Below are 17,570 nucleotides of genomic sequence, written 5' to 3'. Positions count from 1 at the left end.
ATTCACTATTACTGACAAAAGATAGTTTGAAGATCTGACTAGTGAGAAGGGCAAAGGAGATTTCTGTGTGAGAAATCGGAAGAAGATGAAATTAAGAAAAAGGTCATAATTCTTAAGAGGAATCAAATCATTCATGTCTGAAGTAGGTCTATTTTTTACATTAATTTGCATATAAATGTTTTGTATTAGTGTAAATGGTAAGTAATTTCATGCTGTTGGTGCGCACCAATGTTTCCTCTGCCAAATAATAGTGCTATTTCCTCTGCTGCAATCTTCTAGCTTTACAGATTCAAATGTGCAGCATATAATAAATGCCTGTGCAGTCACAGTAGATTTAAATAACTAGCATGAAACCAGTATGCTACACAAAGCAAAAACTGTTTTAGTTTTTTTTAAATTAACTCCATTCTACACAAATGTAGTTTACTTGAAGAAGCATTTTGCAAATTCACAAGATTTAACTAAGTTCTTTGCTGGAGGAAAATGTTAAAGCATCTAAATGACATTTGTGAGGTTTTCTAAATATTCTTATCTTCCCAGAACAAAATATTTCCCACTTTAAGGTATCCTTTTAAAAAATATTTGAAAATGTTCAAAATCAAACAAAATCTGTTTTAATCTGCATGTAAACAAAATGTACATGATATTTTTGAGAAGTAAAGCAAAAAAAAAATCCTCACACATCAAGGCATTGTGATGTTATGTCAGGTATACAGGATCATTTTCCTAAAGATAGAAGAATAAATTTTTGACTGTGCAGTCTTCAGTCTTTGTATTCTCCAGGCAAATGAGGCAAAGTTTTCTGAGAAAAATATGATACCAAGGGAACATAAATTTTAGGGTCCATGGACGCTCAACAAAATATAGTCATATAGAGTTTAGATAAACAGAACTCCATCTCAAACTCCATCTCAGAACTCCTGACAAACAGATGATGGAAAAAAAAAGATACGCATTTCTTTGCTTTCTGCAGCAGTTAGGTATTTCAGGAGCAGATGCACTCCAAAGTGGCAGATCTTACAGCATTATCTAAGTAATCTGTTCTTCAGTATGCATTCCTCTTTTCAAAAGCACCATCTTCATCTTTCTTCAATTTACTTTCTGTTAGCATTGTTCATTCACATCCAGTTCTTAAAGTAATCATTGAAGAAACAATCGCATTTCATGTGGATGAAGGTCTGCTAACACTGTTGTTTGTTTATTGATGAAATGTAAAGCAGTCTTACAGTAGCTTCACCACCACATACGAACTTGAGAAGGATCTCACTGAGGCTAGAACTGGGTGGTATTCTTTATAACTGATGAATAAATGTACATTTTATTACCTGGGAGTAGCCTGGAGAAAGAAATCACCATGGTACCTAACTCACTACAGTTTCTCCTGTATCCCTAGAACTTCATGCACACATAGTTTCTTCAATTACCAGTTTCCAAACACCTGTTAGTGCTATCAGAGAGATCTTGGGTTTATGTCTCAGTTTGAACAAAAAAAGGTAGGACAAGAGATATGCCTTCCTCGAAACTGAACAATTTTACAGGTGTGTATCTGTATGGTGGTTTCTGAAGGACTGACTGAAAACCACGCAGCAAACGTAGCAGCAATGAAATACTATCATCACAGGCCTTGCTACTTCTTTGTTTTAAGCACAGAGAACATTTTATTTAGCTTGCCCTTTCTGACATACTAACTTTACACAATGCAAAATTGCACTGAGGAAAGATAAGCTATTGAACAAACACGGTCCCACTATCACAGGCTGAAGGAGAGAGGGAAGAGACAAGCCACATTAGTTACATTGCTTGCTCTCTCCTGGATCTTGTTCAGCTTCACTGATAGTATTTGGGTAATGCCCTCATCACTATCAGCGAGTATGACCCATTACAGAAGTAGCTGCTGGGCAAAATCTTTATTCCTCCTCTGAAGCACCAAAGGAAAACAAAACCCGTGAATCACTCCCCTAGGATGTTTGCTCTTCTGTCAAGAGCACAGTATGGCAGGTTGGCAGCAAAGAGAGAATCCACTAAGATGGATAGCACAGACCACCATTTGTTCTCTGATCAGCTAATGAACGCTGGAGGATCCATTTGTTGCCAGTTCTTTTGACAGGAGGGGAATACTGTGAGAGACCATAGCCACCCACCCACCTTCTGTCAAAAATCAATAAAAAACATCCTTTAAATAGAGCTATCAATCATAACTGTTTCCTAGCTACTACTGGGGCAAGCATTTTGTCTTATTTGTTCAGTAACCTCTGCCTGGGTTAAGGAGGGCCCATGCTTTCTCCATACCAGCCAAATATGCTTGTTCAGGCTCTCCACTTTCCTCCAGGAAGATGTTGCTCCATGAACTACAGGCATACAAAACAATCAGCTGGTTTGCCATCTGCCATATCCATATTGGACAGGGCTCAGTAGAACCTGAGTAGAAGTTTAGCCCTCAAAAATGCTCAGAGTCAGGAAGAAAGAAACTCTTAAAACAAATCAGGTATCAACTTTGTAGAAGCTTTCCTCATTGATGGCAATTCTGTCTCGGAAAATCTCCCCTATAGAGTGGGAGTAGGAATGAACACTGAGAGGTGGTTCTGTCCCCTTCAATTCCCCTCAAAGCCAAAAACTGTTTTGGTGGTCACTCACTAACTGAGAGAACGGGGAGGAGAATCAGAAGTGACAGTTCTTTTGGTTTTTTAATTATTAAAGTCTACCAGAGATTATACTTGCAAGGCAAAATTAACATTATTATTCCTATTTCATCATATCACTCTAGATCCAGTATCTAAATAGATGTTGAGTTGGATCAGCTGGATTGGTTAAGATGATCAGTTGGATGACAGTTTATAACTCATGCGAAATTCTATGATGAGACCTTTGTCTGTCCAGTGAAACAGAAAAAAAGGATCATTTTCATTAAAAAAAACCCCTTGCATAGTGACTTTCTGCACTAGCAGTTATCCTGCATTGGAGAGCCACGGGCTTAACATTTTCCTAAACAATACAGCCAACATTAGAGAGACTTATCAGAAGAATGGGCAAACAGTAACCAGGACAGATACTTACTGATGCAATAAAAGAAAGAAAATCTGTAATTATATGACTAGTATAGCCAAAAGGATTGTCTCTGAATTGAATTTCCTATGAGCTTTATCTGATTGGTGAACAATAAATTCAAATTAAGTCCACTAAAATCAATACAACAATCACATTTTGTATCCCTGAGGAGACAGCAGGGATTGTGAGACTGCAAAAATCTTAGCTTAAATTAGAAGCTGTTTTCTGAACACATGCTATTGTATTTCAGTGATGAAGTTTTCTTTAAGATGAATTCAAAGCAAGCAACACTATATGTGGAAAAAAGACCGGGAAGGTAGAGGCTTACTTCATGAATTAAGGATGCAGTGTTAGCCTTTGCTATAAGTTCTGTATTTTATGTTCAGCATAGTTCCATACACTTTTGCCTAAGGTGTGGTTGCTACAAAGACAAGTTGTGTTCGTTTGTCTGAAGGTAACATCTGTAATTACATACCCATGAACAAAAAAGAAAAAAACTCTGACATTTCAGCTAAGGGTTTTTTTTTTTTCTGTAAAAATATATATCTTCTTTTTGAAAGAGCCACAATCTGTCTCCTCATTTGCCTGGGAATAATAGTTGTCAATGTTCACCCTAACTTACAATTTTTGTCTCAGTTCATTATTTACTTTCTTGTTTCCTTTTGCACTGTCTGATGAGAAAAGTACTTTGTGAATAACTCTATGTTACCTTCTTCATCAGTAGTTTGGGGTTTTCTTGGATTGCATAATTTCCATTCTTTAATAAACAAATAGATGAATTAACTTACAGCACTGAGCCACTTTGCAATATTATTAGAAATACTACACTAAAGAAGGGAATTTGTATTTGAAAATAAAGGTCTTCCTGTGTGAAAAAGCTTTTCTCCTCTTTTTTACTTTTTCTTTTACATTTTTTTCCCACTCTTCATTACCCCTCACATTTATCTCCCAAAGACCCAGCATCAGTGTATTCAGAACAGCTGCTGCATACTGAGAAACCAAAAGCCCTTCTGAAGGGACTTTGCCTACCATCTTTGATTGCCTCTACTGGGATTCAGCTTTCTTAAAGCTGCTTCTGAGGCTTGGAAAAGCAGTATGCATTAAAAATCCACAAAACACCAATTTAGGCAGTCAAGTATATCATAGTAGAGCTGTTCACAATCCTTCCTAGAGAGGAGAATGCAACGTGCCCAATATATCACTAATCTTAACAGCCAAACACAAAAAGTTTGTAAAAAGGGTGAAATCAGCCCCACACCCCTCCTCAAGGGGACAATCCCAGTTATGCATGACATGACATGACATGACTGAAAAGACCATTATCAAAATCCCTCCGTATGCTTCATCAAAGATGTATGCCTTATTTACATGTAAGGTAATTATTTCAATATTTAGTCCATTCTACTGTGAAATACAAGCAGCTATGTTTCAGCAAGCTTGAATAATTATCTAAAACATAATTCATATGAAAGGATCAGTGAAAAATGACATGGTTAATATCAGGATGTTTTGTTTGTAAAGGGCAACCGGCACTCAATTACTACATTCACGTATAGAACTGTTTTACATTGCAAACCAAACCCAGTCTAGTTCTGTTGTGATTTCAGATAAACATTTCTTCAATAAGGACAGATATGCAGGCTTTCAACCCCTGATACCGATTTATTTAACAATATAAGCCAATATTGCTCTCTATCTTGCCTTGTGTTAAAAATGCTAAACTGCATGTCAGGAGTTTCTTGAACTACTTAATCTTTACGATTAGCAATTGAATACACAAACTGAATATACAAACACTGTTCACTCTTCCCCCCATTCCATTTTGCCCCAAATATTTTACCAATGCGCAGAGCAAGTCTACTGCTTCCAAGATAAGCTCCTGATGGCCAATTCGTGTGACTCCAAGATCTTCCAGCTCTTGATGAGTGATGCGTAGTAGCTGGTCACCGCTAATCTTCTCTCTCTCAAAGTTCTTTATATATTGCTGCAGGCAGTCATCAAGACCTGCAGAAACAGGACAGAAGAAGAAAAAGCAAATGTTAGCAATATTTTTTACTGCCATGGGAAGTAGAAATGGCCTGAAACCAAAAATGAAGCCAACAGAAGATACTGGCCCTATCTTTAGGAAAAGTATTTCAACATTACAAAAAAATTACCAAAAAAATATACTATCTAGAAACCTTAAGATTTGGACAGCTATGGCAGCCATGGCTTTTCCACCTTTGGATGACACTAACCAGTTCTGAATCTCAAGCAAAGTCTTGAATTCTTGCAGTGCTACGGATACCTAACTGGCAACCCCTAGTAACATCTGGGAGGGGAGAGGAGAGGGAACAATGGAAGGGAGGAAGGCTTACATCCTCATCTGGATGCAGGATATCAACGGATACTAATAATTATTACAGAACTGTAAAGGACAGAAAACAAGGGAAAATATTTGTGCCAGAGACAAATTCTAAGGGAATAATGAGAATGTGAATATACTAAATGCCATAAATTGAGGAGTGACTAGCTATCAGTACCTTTTAACTTTGCTCTCAGTGTACCTCTGACACAGTAAGTCAGAATTCATTTCTTCATGGGACACTTGACTACAGTGCCCCATACAGTGAAACACGAAATGGCAGTGTCACATCATAATATCTCTCCTACTGCAAGGTCATTCATAAGATGCTGAGCCACCTGAAAACTCACAGATCATGCCAGCCCCTAAGACAAGCTGTGAAGAGCTCTAGATAACACGAAAAGCAGTAGCACTGCAAATGCATAAATTGGGCCCCACTGAGTATATTTAGCTCAACGTACATCACTTCAGAAATGATATGGAGTTACTCAGAGTACACAAATCCCTACTGACCACAAAAAGTCACTAAAATTGAGACCTGAGTGCGCTCAGCAGAATAGAGTAATTGGGGAGCAGAAACAGCCCTGTCACTCCAAAAAAAGATCCTAGAAGCACATGCAACACATTTTCTCAGGACACGGATGAGTGCAGGGTTGTACAGGACCAGGGGCCCACCCTTGTCTAGCTATTCAGTTTATAAGACTTACAATATGCTGCTGACTACATACTTTTGCCTGAAGCAAAGAGCACTGCAGAACATGAGATAATCCATCATGTACCTCTTCCCCATCAATTTTTGACTACAAAGGCCAGTCCAGTATGGGGAAGCTCTGCAGGATGCACATCCCTATGCCAAGAAGATAAGGGAGACTCTTGGGTATTTGGTGGTCCATCTAAAATATTTGTCTGAATACCTTCCAATGGATCAACATGACCACTATCAAGTTGCAGGATTTGACAGAAACCTGAAAGCATTAATTTAGCTACTTCTTGAGAGACACCACCTTTCTGATGGTTATCTTCAAACAATCCGTTATGTTGACAAGACATCTGTTCATTAGGTTGCAAGGAAGTGAGAACATTTTAACTTGCTAATCAAAACGTCTGAAAAATCTCAAGATATATGGAGAAGAAAAGATCAATCTGAGTGCCGAGTCTCATCTTATAGCATATAGCTTCTCTGAAACTGTTTTGCTTTCATTTTTGGCTCTCATTCACCCCTTTTAGGATGTAGTCACACCTTAAGACTCACATGAGGAACACGTGGGTAGTGCAGGCAGGGATGCCCCAGTGCCAGGCCAGCCTGCCTTGGACAAGCATCACCCACACTCTGCCTTTGCTACAACACACCATTGCAATGTTCACATGCCTTTAATATCTAGAATTCACACATCAAAACTAAACCACATGCAAACACACTGTAAATCAAATATTCCAGGCCCAAGGCACACGAGCAGGTCCCAAATTGCAGTAGCCTTTGGCCACGTCCTTCCAGATCCTGCTGTCTAATTTCCTGCCTCAAAAGCAAAGCCACTTAAAAGGCTAGGTTAATCAAGCACTTGGAGCTATGCCTTACATTCATTTCCCCTTCTAATAAAATAGTTGCTTGAATCAGTCATAAACTCTATGATAGTATATTAACAGAGAACAAAAGTGGTGATCCAGTACTGATCAGGTGTTGTATCTTGCCGCATTGCCTGGTTCTCAGATGTGCTTGACCAGCTTGTGAGTAGCTAAACATTGTTCCCTAATTCTTCAACAAAGAAAATATAAAAAGTTAAATTTTCAGTAAGAACAATGATCTACTCAAGTGTTATTGTCCTAAGTCTCATTACCTTACAGTAAGGGAAACTGAATTATCATAACCATCAAGAGTGATCCATATACTGACATAGCTGCCACATATATAGATGGAAAAGAAGAACGGAACAATCACTAAGGTCAAAATAACACAGCCTACTGCTTTTTGAGGTGCCCTAGTGTATTTTTCATATTTTTTCCCTTTGTACTTAAATAATGGATACTCTGCCTTTGGCCTCAGAGCTACTTGTTAATCAAAAGTAATGCTTTACTGTAAAACAACACAATTGTCACGGTTTAGCCCAGCCAGCAATGAAATACCAACACAGTCTCTTGCTCGGTGCCCGCCATCCACCCCCATCCTTGTTAGGATGACAGGCCCCAGTGAAATGTGAGGAAAAAAGATAACCAAGGATGTTGTGGATTGAGACAAGGGCAGGGACGGCTCACTGACAATTACAGTTCTGAGCAAAACAGACTCCAGTACTTGACTTAGAGAGGAAAGTAGGAAAGTTTATTCTACTACCTACAAGAAACAGAACAAACAGCAAAAAGAGAGTAGGATGATGAGAAAACTACAACCAGCACTTTAAGATCTCCCATCCCTCCTTTCTTCCCCGGCCCAGCTCACTGCTCCTGAGATCTCTATCTCCTTCCCCCTCAACAGCTCAGGGGGGCAGGGAGTGGGGGATGTGGTCAGTCTCTCACAGATGGGCTCTGCCGCTTCTCTCTTGTCAGATGAGGACAACTCCTGGCATTCTTCCCCTGCTCCGATATGGGGTCACTGCCCCAGGACACAGTCCTTAATGAACTTCTCTGGTGTGGATGTGTCACAGCAGCTGCAGCTTCTGCCGATACAGGGTCTCTCACATGGGACACAGTGAATATCTCTGGTGTGGATTCTCCCCCACAGTTGCAGCTTCTGCAGATACAGGGTCCCTCCCATGGGATACGGCCTCTTCTGGGCATAGTTTTAATGAGCTTCTTTGGCATGGGTTCTTCCTCACAGTTACAGCTTCTGTGACTAATGGGGTCTCTCACACGGGACACAGTCTCCTCTGGCCATAGTCACTGCCCCTGTCACAGGGTCTTTAACAAAATGAGTCACTGCCCATGATGCGGGGTCTTTAATGAAATGCAAACAAATCTCAGCTTCACCAGTTCTCTCTGCAGGATGCAGGTGAATCTGTGCTCCAGCACACCTCCTCTTGTCTTCCCTCACTGACCTTAGAGTCTGCATGGTTGCTTTTCTCTCTCTTCCAACTCGTTGCACCACCACCAGCCAGAAAAGAAGGGACAGAAGAAAGAAGGAACAGGAAGGACCCTCTTCTGCCAGCTTCTTCATAAAAAATGATCGTGGTGGTGTCTAATTGGCTCAGCCCCAGAAATGAGTCTGGCTCAGAGTTGGGGAGTTTCAAGCAACTTCTTACAGAAGCCATCTTTACAGCCCCTTTGCCATTACTAGATACGGCTGTCATGTCAAACTATGACAACAACACATGCATAGCCAGTATGCAGTATAAGTAGAAAGAAGATTTCTTAGAAATCATTGCTTCATAACATGTGAAAAAGCATGAGTCCTGCGTATTCCAAAGGCATTTCAGTGGCATTCATTCCTCAATTCATCCAAATGCTGCTTTCTATTACCTGCTAGGCAATGCTCATCATTATTAGCAAACAGATAAGCAGTGACAAAAATCGGGTATTCTCTGCCACCTGAAAGTAAGGCCATTTACCAAGTCTCAGTGCTGTATGTACTCATTTAGACATTTAAATTTAGGTTGCAAAAGGAAATTTTTTTTCTCAAATCTTCTTGAATCCATCACAAGTTATCTTGAATTATCTGACATAAGCCTTCTTGATCTATCTGTATTTGTATGCATTTTCTCTCAAAGCCCTTCTTAGCCAAAGTTTTCCACCTGATATATTAATTGCATTAACTGTTTTAAAAGTACAGTCTCATGTATAATGGCATTTGTTTTTTGAAAAAAAAATAATGTTCTTCACAATATATAAAACATTTCATTTAAAAATGAATTAAAATAGGCCACAGATGTGCTTTTACTAAATGACTAAAAAAGAAGGCAGTAAGTACTTGATATTCCTGAACTTAAGTCCCACATTGCTTACATCCACTGCTGAACGAGAATAACAACATTAAAATATTTAACGTCATCAGGTACAAAAAAATGAATTTTCAACTAAGAGACTAGCAACACAAATCCAGAATAAGACATGATAGATGCACTTAATCAACACTTACTGACACTTAATTCTAAATAAAGCCAATACTCTTCCTCCTCCTGCTATCTATGTATTTTTATCATTCATATGTAATATAGACTGATGCATATAGTTCATATAAGGTAATACAAAAACGTAAGACAGCAAAAACAATAATGACAATTGCTTGACTCACCAATTTTGTAAAAGCTACAGCCAGAAAAGAACAAAATAATTTAACTGCAAATTGTATAACATTCTCAGTATAGCTTGCAACAATTACTTCCCCTCATTCCCTAATCAGAACATCCTTTTAAAGTAATTTATTTCTGTCATTCTTAATTAAAGAACAACAATTCTTTTTGTAAACAAATCTGCACACAGATAGATAGGAAATAATAATACAAAAGGCTCCTAGCATTCCTTACTCACACCTTTTGTCCCCAGAGCCATAGCAGACCGCCCTGTTTGCCACAGCCAGTCAGTCACTGCTGCATTCAGATCAACAGAAGGAGAGTTGCAAGGAACAGACATTCCTGACTAATAAAACCATTTAACCTGGAATTGGACAAGATGTACCAAAACGCATCAGGTGCCCGGGGTCCATGGAAACACCCTGGAACCTAAAAGAGAAAGCACAGCTTTCTTAAGAGCACTCTGTCTTTTACAATATTCCTGCAAGTCCAGAATCCACTCCATTTCAATGGAGTAATTAATTTTTCTGTCTGTCAAGGTCTGCTCTGCTTCTACTCCTCATATCTGAAGATGGCACACAACCCATGTACCACAGGAGTCCAAATAAATAACTCAGTTTGATGTACTATTCCTTTTTCTTGGCAATGGGTGTGATTAAGGTTTCCAAACATCTAACAGTCCTGGAAATTTCAAGAACTGTGGCCTCTGTCCAAAAATCAGGTTTGTTAGTATATTCTGGATGTATAAGGCCCCACAGAATATAAAACAGGTTTTGTGATAAGTCACAGGCTCATATTCAACAACTCTGCTCCTCACCCTATATAACCTCAAGAATTTTTGAGTGCATGTGATGGTACAGATGTTCCAGTAATAAGACAGTTTAAAGTAAAACTGGGTGATAGTACTCATATTGCTCTTAGACCTATTCTTTGAAAGAAACACTATATAATGTAACTTTTTTTTTCTCTGTTCCTGAAATATTCCTCATTATCTATGCAAATAACATGGACCTCCAAGGATGCTAACTAGTCAAACAGCACTCCCTTGCCTCACATGCTTTCCAGCTGAGCTTATCAACTATGGAGTGTGGCAAAGCCATCCAGATTCCACTATAAACACTCGTTACCTGGCCAGATTGATTGGGGTCTAGAAGAACATTTAAGATGCACACCTTTGTCAGATGGTATACCCCTGAGGTGTTACATGTAGAGATGGACTGTTCTGTGTATTAACAGAAAAGGTGCAACTCTTAAGTTTAAAGGAAGCTCTGCCTCATCTGTGAGACTAAACAAATAAAAAAATAATAGCAAAAATAAAGAATGCTCCTCCTAAATAAACTGCTCAGAAGCATTGGTGCTTTCAACATTAAAACAATCCTCTCTAGCAAAGTTTCTCTTTAAGTAGAGAAAGCTAGAGCTGTTCTTTTTTTCCCTTACTCCATCACTGAGTTCTATTTCAATGGGCCAAGTCAGAGTTCATCAAATCATTAAAGATTTGTAATGGCTCACAGAAACAAAATCGTGATGATTTCTGTGCAATTAATTCTTTTTTTTTTTTTTTGCAACAGCACCATATAAACTGATTAAGAAATGTTTAATTTCATTTTTTTACTCACATAATTTTCTGGAATAAGACTGCAAGATGTAGAGCTGCTCTCCAGGAAAATCTTCCATGCTTGCAATCTCCAAACTAAAAACTGCACTTTTGATTATTTCTCTGAGGTATTGGCTTATTTTGATGTGTGTAAAAGGCTATCTTTTGAAACAAGAAAACTAACAAACTGCCCTGTAATTCAGTGTCAGAATAGGTTATGCACATCCCTGGTAATGCAAACTCAAATGTACCTCTCTGTGAAATATATCCCGAGGCTCTGATCCCAGGAACTCTGCTCCTCCTCTGCAAAAAGTTCAGTCTTTCATCCCTTATCTCTGATAAGAGACCAGAAAGTATTAAGGTAGACTTTTTCTACCAATAGATGTGAACTAAAATTTGTAATCAGCTGATTGGATATACATGAGATGATACAGTTCCCAAAAATAGTGGCAACTATGTAGAATATTCTTCTCCAAATTGGTGTCAGAGTAATTTTTCCTTAAGACTGCAAAACTGCAGTGAAAATAACAGAGTCTGTGTCCTTATCAGCCTTCTTTTCCATTTAAAGATGATGAACATTATTGGTTTAACTATCATATCTGAAACTTTGACAAGGGAGTACATTTTCATGCTCCCCTGGTAAATAAGAATGACTATGCAAACTGAAAACTTCCCTTGTCAAGTTCTCATTCTCTAAACCCACCATTTACTGAAAAGCAGTAACATCCTGGCAATATATGGAATAATTTTGGATGGGAGAGAAAGATACACAGCTTTCTTAAAAATTAAATGACAGGTTTGTGGCTTTTCTGCTTCTTTAAATGTAAGACAAACAAATTCGTCTTTAAATGGGAACAGAAAAGGCATGCCCAACCTGAACCCTATCAGTTTTATGCCTTAACAAAGGACTGTAGAACAGAATTTAATGAGGTATTTAAAAAATACTTGAACTAGAATTTAATATAAGCTGGGCATGCCTTTTCAGATTGTAAACTATTATTTGCAACATTCTTACCTAAACTAGCATGATTCTATGGTGGAAAGGACCACTAGCACATTAAATGTTAAAAAAAACCAAAATCACAGTTGTCTTCTCCCTGCTCACCACTAAATAGGAAAAAAATTTAAGCCACCTATTCTTAAGGACCAATCACCTTTGAAACTGCATGTGAGTCTATGTATGTTTCAAACTGAGTTCCTGGTAAGTTAAAACATTGTTAAAACAGCATTTGCAGTTAGGATTTATTAATACACATCTGGAAGGTTCCTAAGACTATTCACTTTGATTATAAAAAAAGTGTTGCTTATGTCAAAGAGCAAGACAACCAGAAAACTTCTCCCTTTCTTCCACCTCAGCCAGCAAGCTGCTCCTGAGCACAGACATTGCAAGACACCCAGAGCGGGCAATTCCCTCTGCCATGGCAGCTCCTATTTAGGGTATACACTCCCATTTCCTCCCTAGGAGAATCAGAGCGCAAAGGGGAGAGTAGGAAAGGCCAGGTTTACCCACAATCTGTACGTGGGAGTTGGGCATTTGGAAACTCTCCATGTCCCTCAGTCTGAGTACCACTACAGAAGCAGAGGGCAAGTCAAGCCAGCTGCTTCCCCACCTGAGAGGCAAAGATAATTCTCCTCTGCCCACATAAGTGATGCTTACTGCTTCAGGGTCTTCAGCACCTCCTGGGCTTCATATGTGACAAACAGATGTCACAGTTACCAGTGCCAAAGACAGAGCAAAGAACAGAATGTTTAAAGTGCAGTAGATGGCAAACGTCTACCATGGACAGGACAGCCACAAAAAAAGTAATGCTCTATCCCAGAGGAACATTACGGGTAGGATAGCAAAAGAAATATCAGAAACAGCTTTCATTACAGACTGGGGAAAAAAATTACAACATGTTTAAAAACTGAGGGGGGGGGGGAAATGCATGTCTCAGATTTATGAATGGGTATAGGATTAATGAAAAAAGAATTCTCAAATGTCTGGATTAAAGCAGTAATTTCAAAAAGGCAGGACAATCACTTTGTGCACTGGTTATCTGCAATTTCAGGCAAAAGTCCTTTAACTGCAAAACATATTTGTCCTTCACTCTATATAATTATTCTCCCTCTCTCCCTCTATATATCCAAGACAAAATTCCAAAATCATTAAAAATAACCATTACAAATGACTGAGAAGATTCAAATAATTATTCCTTCAAGCATAACATAAGTATTCCATGTGCAGTTTGGGATAGTTGTATCTTTTTCTAGGAATCTTCAATTGTTCATAGTCATTAGATGAGAGTCACTGCTAATTAAAACCGACATTTTTAGACAATGAAAGTGAAACATAATACATAAAACCCCCCATTGCTTTATATTCACTGGATATATACTACTACATCTAGAAAAGTAAGTTAAGTTTGTAGAATGAAGACCTCAAAAGACAGCAGATGTGAACATGAAAAGCAGCAATATAATCCAAATTTGGCATCTCCTGAAGGCATAAATGCTGAGACCCTGGCTAATAGATCAGAGGTACTGTGTACAGCAGAGAGGTAAATAAGTAAGGTATCATACTGGGCTCTTGAAGAGATATGTAAAATGAGGAACTGAAATAGAAGTATATATGCATGTTGTTCTGTTCTTTTTAAGGCAATTGACAGGGGAAGGGCTTGTGGTCAAAGGAAAAGTGACCAGTAAACGAGGAGATGATGTTAAGCCAGAGTCAGAAATGAGTCAGAAAGTGTATTTGTAACAGTGGTGGATTGAAACAGAAGTTTGAGGTGAAAGAAATACCGTCTCAAGTCACTACAAATTCTGTACTTAAAAATCAAATCCTGATTGAGGAATCTAACCAAGAAGTGTCTGCTGTTTCCATGCCTACGTGTACACACTCTTTTCATGATTGTGAACACATATAAGACCAGGATATATTAATTGCATGACCGTGTTTGCAATAAATACAAAATGTGACCATAAGAAAATTGCAGAATCATCAAGATTGAGTGGTTCATACCTGGTTCATCAACAGCTCTACTTTACAAACAATTTCACATTGACTTCAAACAAATTTTAGAAGGGTTTTCTTGAAAAAAAAGAGAAATTTTAAAAAGGAGACAGAAACTTTGCACGTAGACTAACTCCAAGTGTGATTTAAAGATACACAAGACTGAACTGAGTGCAGTGTCTAATAGGACATCTTTTCAATAAAATCAGTCCTTGCTGTTAGACCACTTATAATCAGAGCTTATTATGCCAAGTTAAACTTGTTAATTACAAAAATAATAGCCACTGTTCTGTTTAGCTGTTGATAAATGCAATCATTCATAAATTTCTGTGTGCTTTTTGTTTCCATTATGCCTGTCTGTATAGAAAGGCCAAATCTTTACATAAGCGCATACAAGTCGTGCAAAGTATTTGAAATTTTAAAACGTGAGTAACACTGCAACAACCAGCAGCAAGCTCTGTTTCTATGAAACTCAAGGATTAGTATCCCTGATTATCAATATTGTTCACCATGTAAAAGGTTATAATTATTGTTATATTTAGGACTCTTATTATTGGATTACGACAATCACATTGTTCAATGACAGCTGTGGCCACTGCACATGAGAAATGCTGAAGTGTGCTGAAAAGTTACTGTGGATGATAATGGCCGTGGAAATCTCTTTGCTAGCGGAAGGGAGAGGAGCCAAACAACTCAGAGCATCATTAAATATCAGGAATCCCTTAAATGAAGCTTATCAAAGGAATGTATCCATTTGCCTCTCATAAACACCACTACACCAAACTGCAGGGGCCTAGGACAGCCATAATGGGGATAAGATGAGAAAACGTGCAAGTCTCCCAGTTCAATGTATAAAATGACAGATTTTAAGCTTGAGATTAGAAGTTCAGCACAATTTGGGAGGCATCTAGAGATAAAGTGGAAATATCTGAACTGTTATGATTTTTCACTTTTGTTTTCCTTTTTTTAAAATTTTCTTCCCTGCTCCCCACCCTCACCAAGGAATCCTACTTGAACTCTGAACAAAGACCAGATAGGCTAAAGAGTGAAGGGGGCTGAGATGTGTGTTTAAATATCATATTCTACAAAACCAGTTCTCCAGTAAGTTGTCCAAGCATTATCAAGATTATAAGAATATAAACACTGAATGAAATAGCCTCCTAAAAATTCAAAGAGGAAATGCCATTATTGTCTCATTTTTTTTTTCCTACTTAAATCTATGCTCTCATGATTTTTGAAGCAACTTTGAGGACGTGGAATGTATCATTAAAGCTTTGCAAAAAGCAAGCAGAAAAAGTGTCATTGTCACTTTACATGTAATAACATATTTTTATGATACACAAGAATCCAGCCAGTCTAGTCATACTCAAGGCCCCATGGTACTAGAGTCTGTACAAAGTAATATGCAAGGAGGCATAGCCCTGACCCAAGATGCTTGATGAACACTTTCTCCATTAAACTCATGCTGGCAAGGTAATAAAAGCATATCCCTAACAGCTACTTTTATTTCTATGCTGTTTCACTTGCAGTTTTCATACCCTTCACAATCATTCTTCTTCCTATTTTTCACATGTACTTCAGTTTGCAGAGTACCTCAGCAAAGGGAAGTCTTCTTGGTCCAATGAATGTTTAACTTCCTCCTCAAAGTACTACACTTCTGTTCCAATTATCACATGTAAACTACAATATATTGCATCTATCTTAGCATATAGGCATTTTTCAATCAACATTACAAAAATAGAGTTCAAAATATCACTAACATCTATTTGATTTGTGTTTCATCAGATAATTTTTTTAATGTTTCAAACACTATCATTTTTCTCCTCTAACATGACTCCCTGTACGGTACCTGTCTGCATCACTGCCACTGTAGGGATTTGACGTTTCCTTAGAACTTGCTACCATACATCAGACTATAAGGAGTAATTTTATTACTACTTGGTTCCACCTAAAATAGAAAGCAAATTATGAATGAGTACAAGTTTTTCTCAGCATTGTCCTAACTTTAGAGTTTCTAGAGGTTTATCTTTATACTACTATAAAGCACCTTTACAAGATTAAAATACAAGATTAAAATTCAGCTTATCACCAAACATAACATTCCAGTGCCCACAAACAGAAAGGTCACACCACTGGTTTACACAAGGAGAGCAACTGTCCATCTAATGACAGCATGTGGCTTCTCCAACACATCTCTCAAGCAAGTAGAAAGCACTAATGATACTAAAACAGGCTGAATTGAGTAGCACTATGTTCAAGAATAGCACCAATGTAACAGAGACAGAGCTAGAAAGGGCTAGCAAGGGTGCAGACCATTCAAAGGATGCCTTCTAGCTGTCCCAGCCCTGAGGCTACGGCTGCACATCTCCATGCACAACTGAGCTGATGCACAGCACCCACCCTCCAAACAATTCTGCATCAAAGCAACAACAAACTACCAAATTCCCAAATATTACTGTAAGCATTGAAATACAACCACTATATCCCCTAAGGATGGGAGGCTTTCTCTAAATACGTGTGGTGTTGGCTTCTTCAACAGTTTAGAAGAGGCTATAAGGCTGAAATACTCCCTCAGGGCTTAAGATACCAAAGTCTTAATTTTCCATAGCTTTTCACTGTCTCCCATGATTATTTGCAGTTGCATTTCACGCTAACACATATGACTATAGAAAGTGCCAAGTCATCAAATGTCCAACCCTACAGCAGGCAGGAAGGAGGGAAAATTTCTTCAAACTCCAAGTGACCTCCCTCCCATTTATTCTTCCTTCTTGTAACGCCCATGCAATTCCCAGGCTTGAAGCTCTCTTTAGCAGAAGTTCGGACAATCCAGCACAGTGTGACATTTGGGATGGTTTTAGAGTTGTGGGCAGAAAAAGCTGTACATCCCCCTCCACATCACAAAGAAACATCTGTAACTTAAAAATCGCTGGTCAAATACTTTAATCTGTGTAGGAGTGTTGCAAAGAAGGCAAAGCTATACTTCTAACATTCGTCACTTCCATCACTTAATGTACAATGTCTCAGTAACCATCCCACCCCTCTGCAAAATATCAATTAGTCATATATTAAAGGGAAAAGGCAAGTATAATATGTAAGACAGTCAGAAGATGTTTACATGAGCCAAGCACATCCCTGACATTAACCAAGTAAACAAGTACCGGTTGCTCTTTCAAATGCCTTCCCATGTTTGCATTTTTACAGCATGTTCCAGAGCAGCCACATTAAACACACTGTTGTCACAAGAAGGTCCCTCCTCCCTCCTGCATATGAGCTAATATATGCTATTACGCAAAATAGTCAAATAAGCTCTGCCACAGACTGTATTCTAATTCTTCGCCATGAAAACCTTCTTTGCTGCCAAGAATTTATTATGTCAGA

General features: G+C 38.4%; 1 protein-coding gene across 4 annotated transcripts in view; it reads right to left on the bottom strand.

The window, feature by feature from the left end:
• CNKSR2 (connector enhancer of kinase suppressor of Ras 2) overlaps positions 1-17,570 on the bottom strand; it is a 211,849-nt gene that overhangs the window by 168,624 nt on the left and 25,655 nt on the right. For all 4 annotated transcript variants that reach the window (XM_061988583.1, XM_061988584.1, XM_061988585.1 and 1 more), the window contains exon 2: positions 4,886-5,049. In XM_061988583.1, the coding sequence (XP_061844567.1) occupies positions 4,886-5,049 (164 nt within the window). The remainder of the gene's footprint in view (positions 1-4,885; positions 5,050-17,570) is intronic.

This window comes from Colius striatus, chromosome 1 (assembly GCF_028858725.1).
Source record: "Colius striatus isolate bColStr4 chromosome 1, bColStr4.1.hap1, whole genome shotgun sequence".
Lineage (NCBI taxonomy): Eukaryota > Metazoa > Chordata > Aves > Coliiformes > Coliidae > Colius > Colius striatus.
The sequence above is the reverse complement of the archived record's forward strand: the minus strand, read 5'-3'. Positions and strand labels throughout refer to the sequence as shown.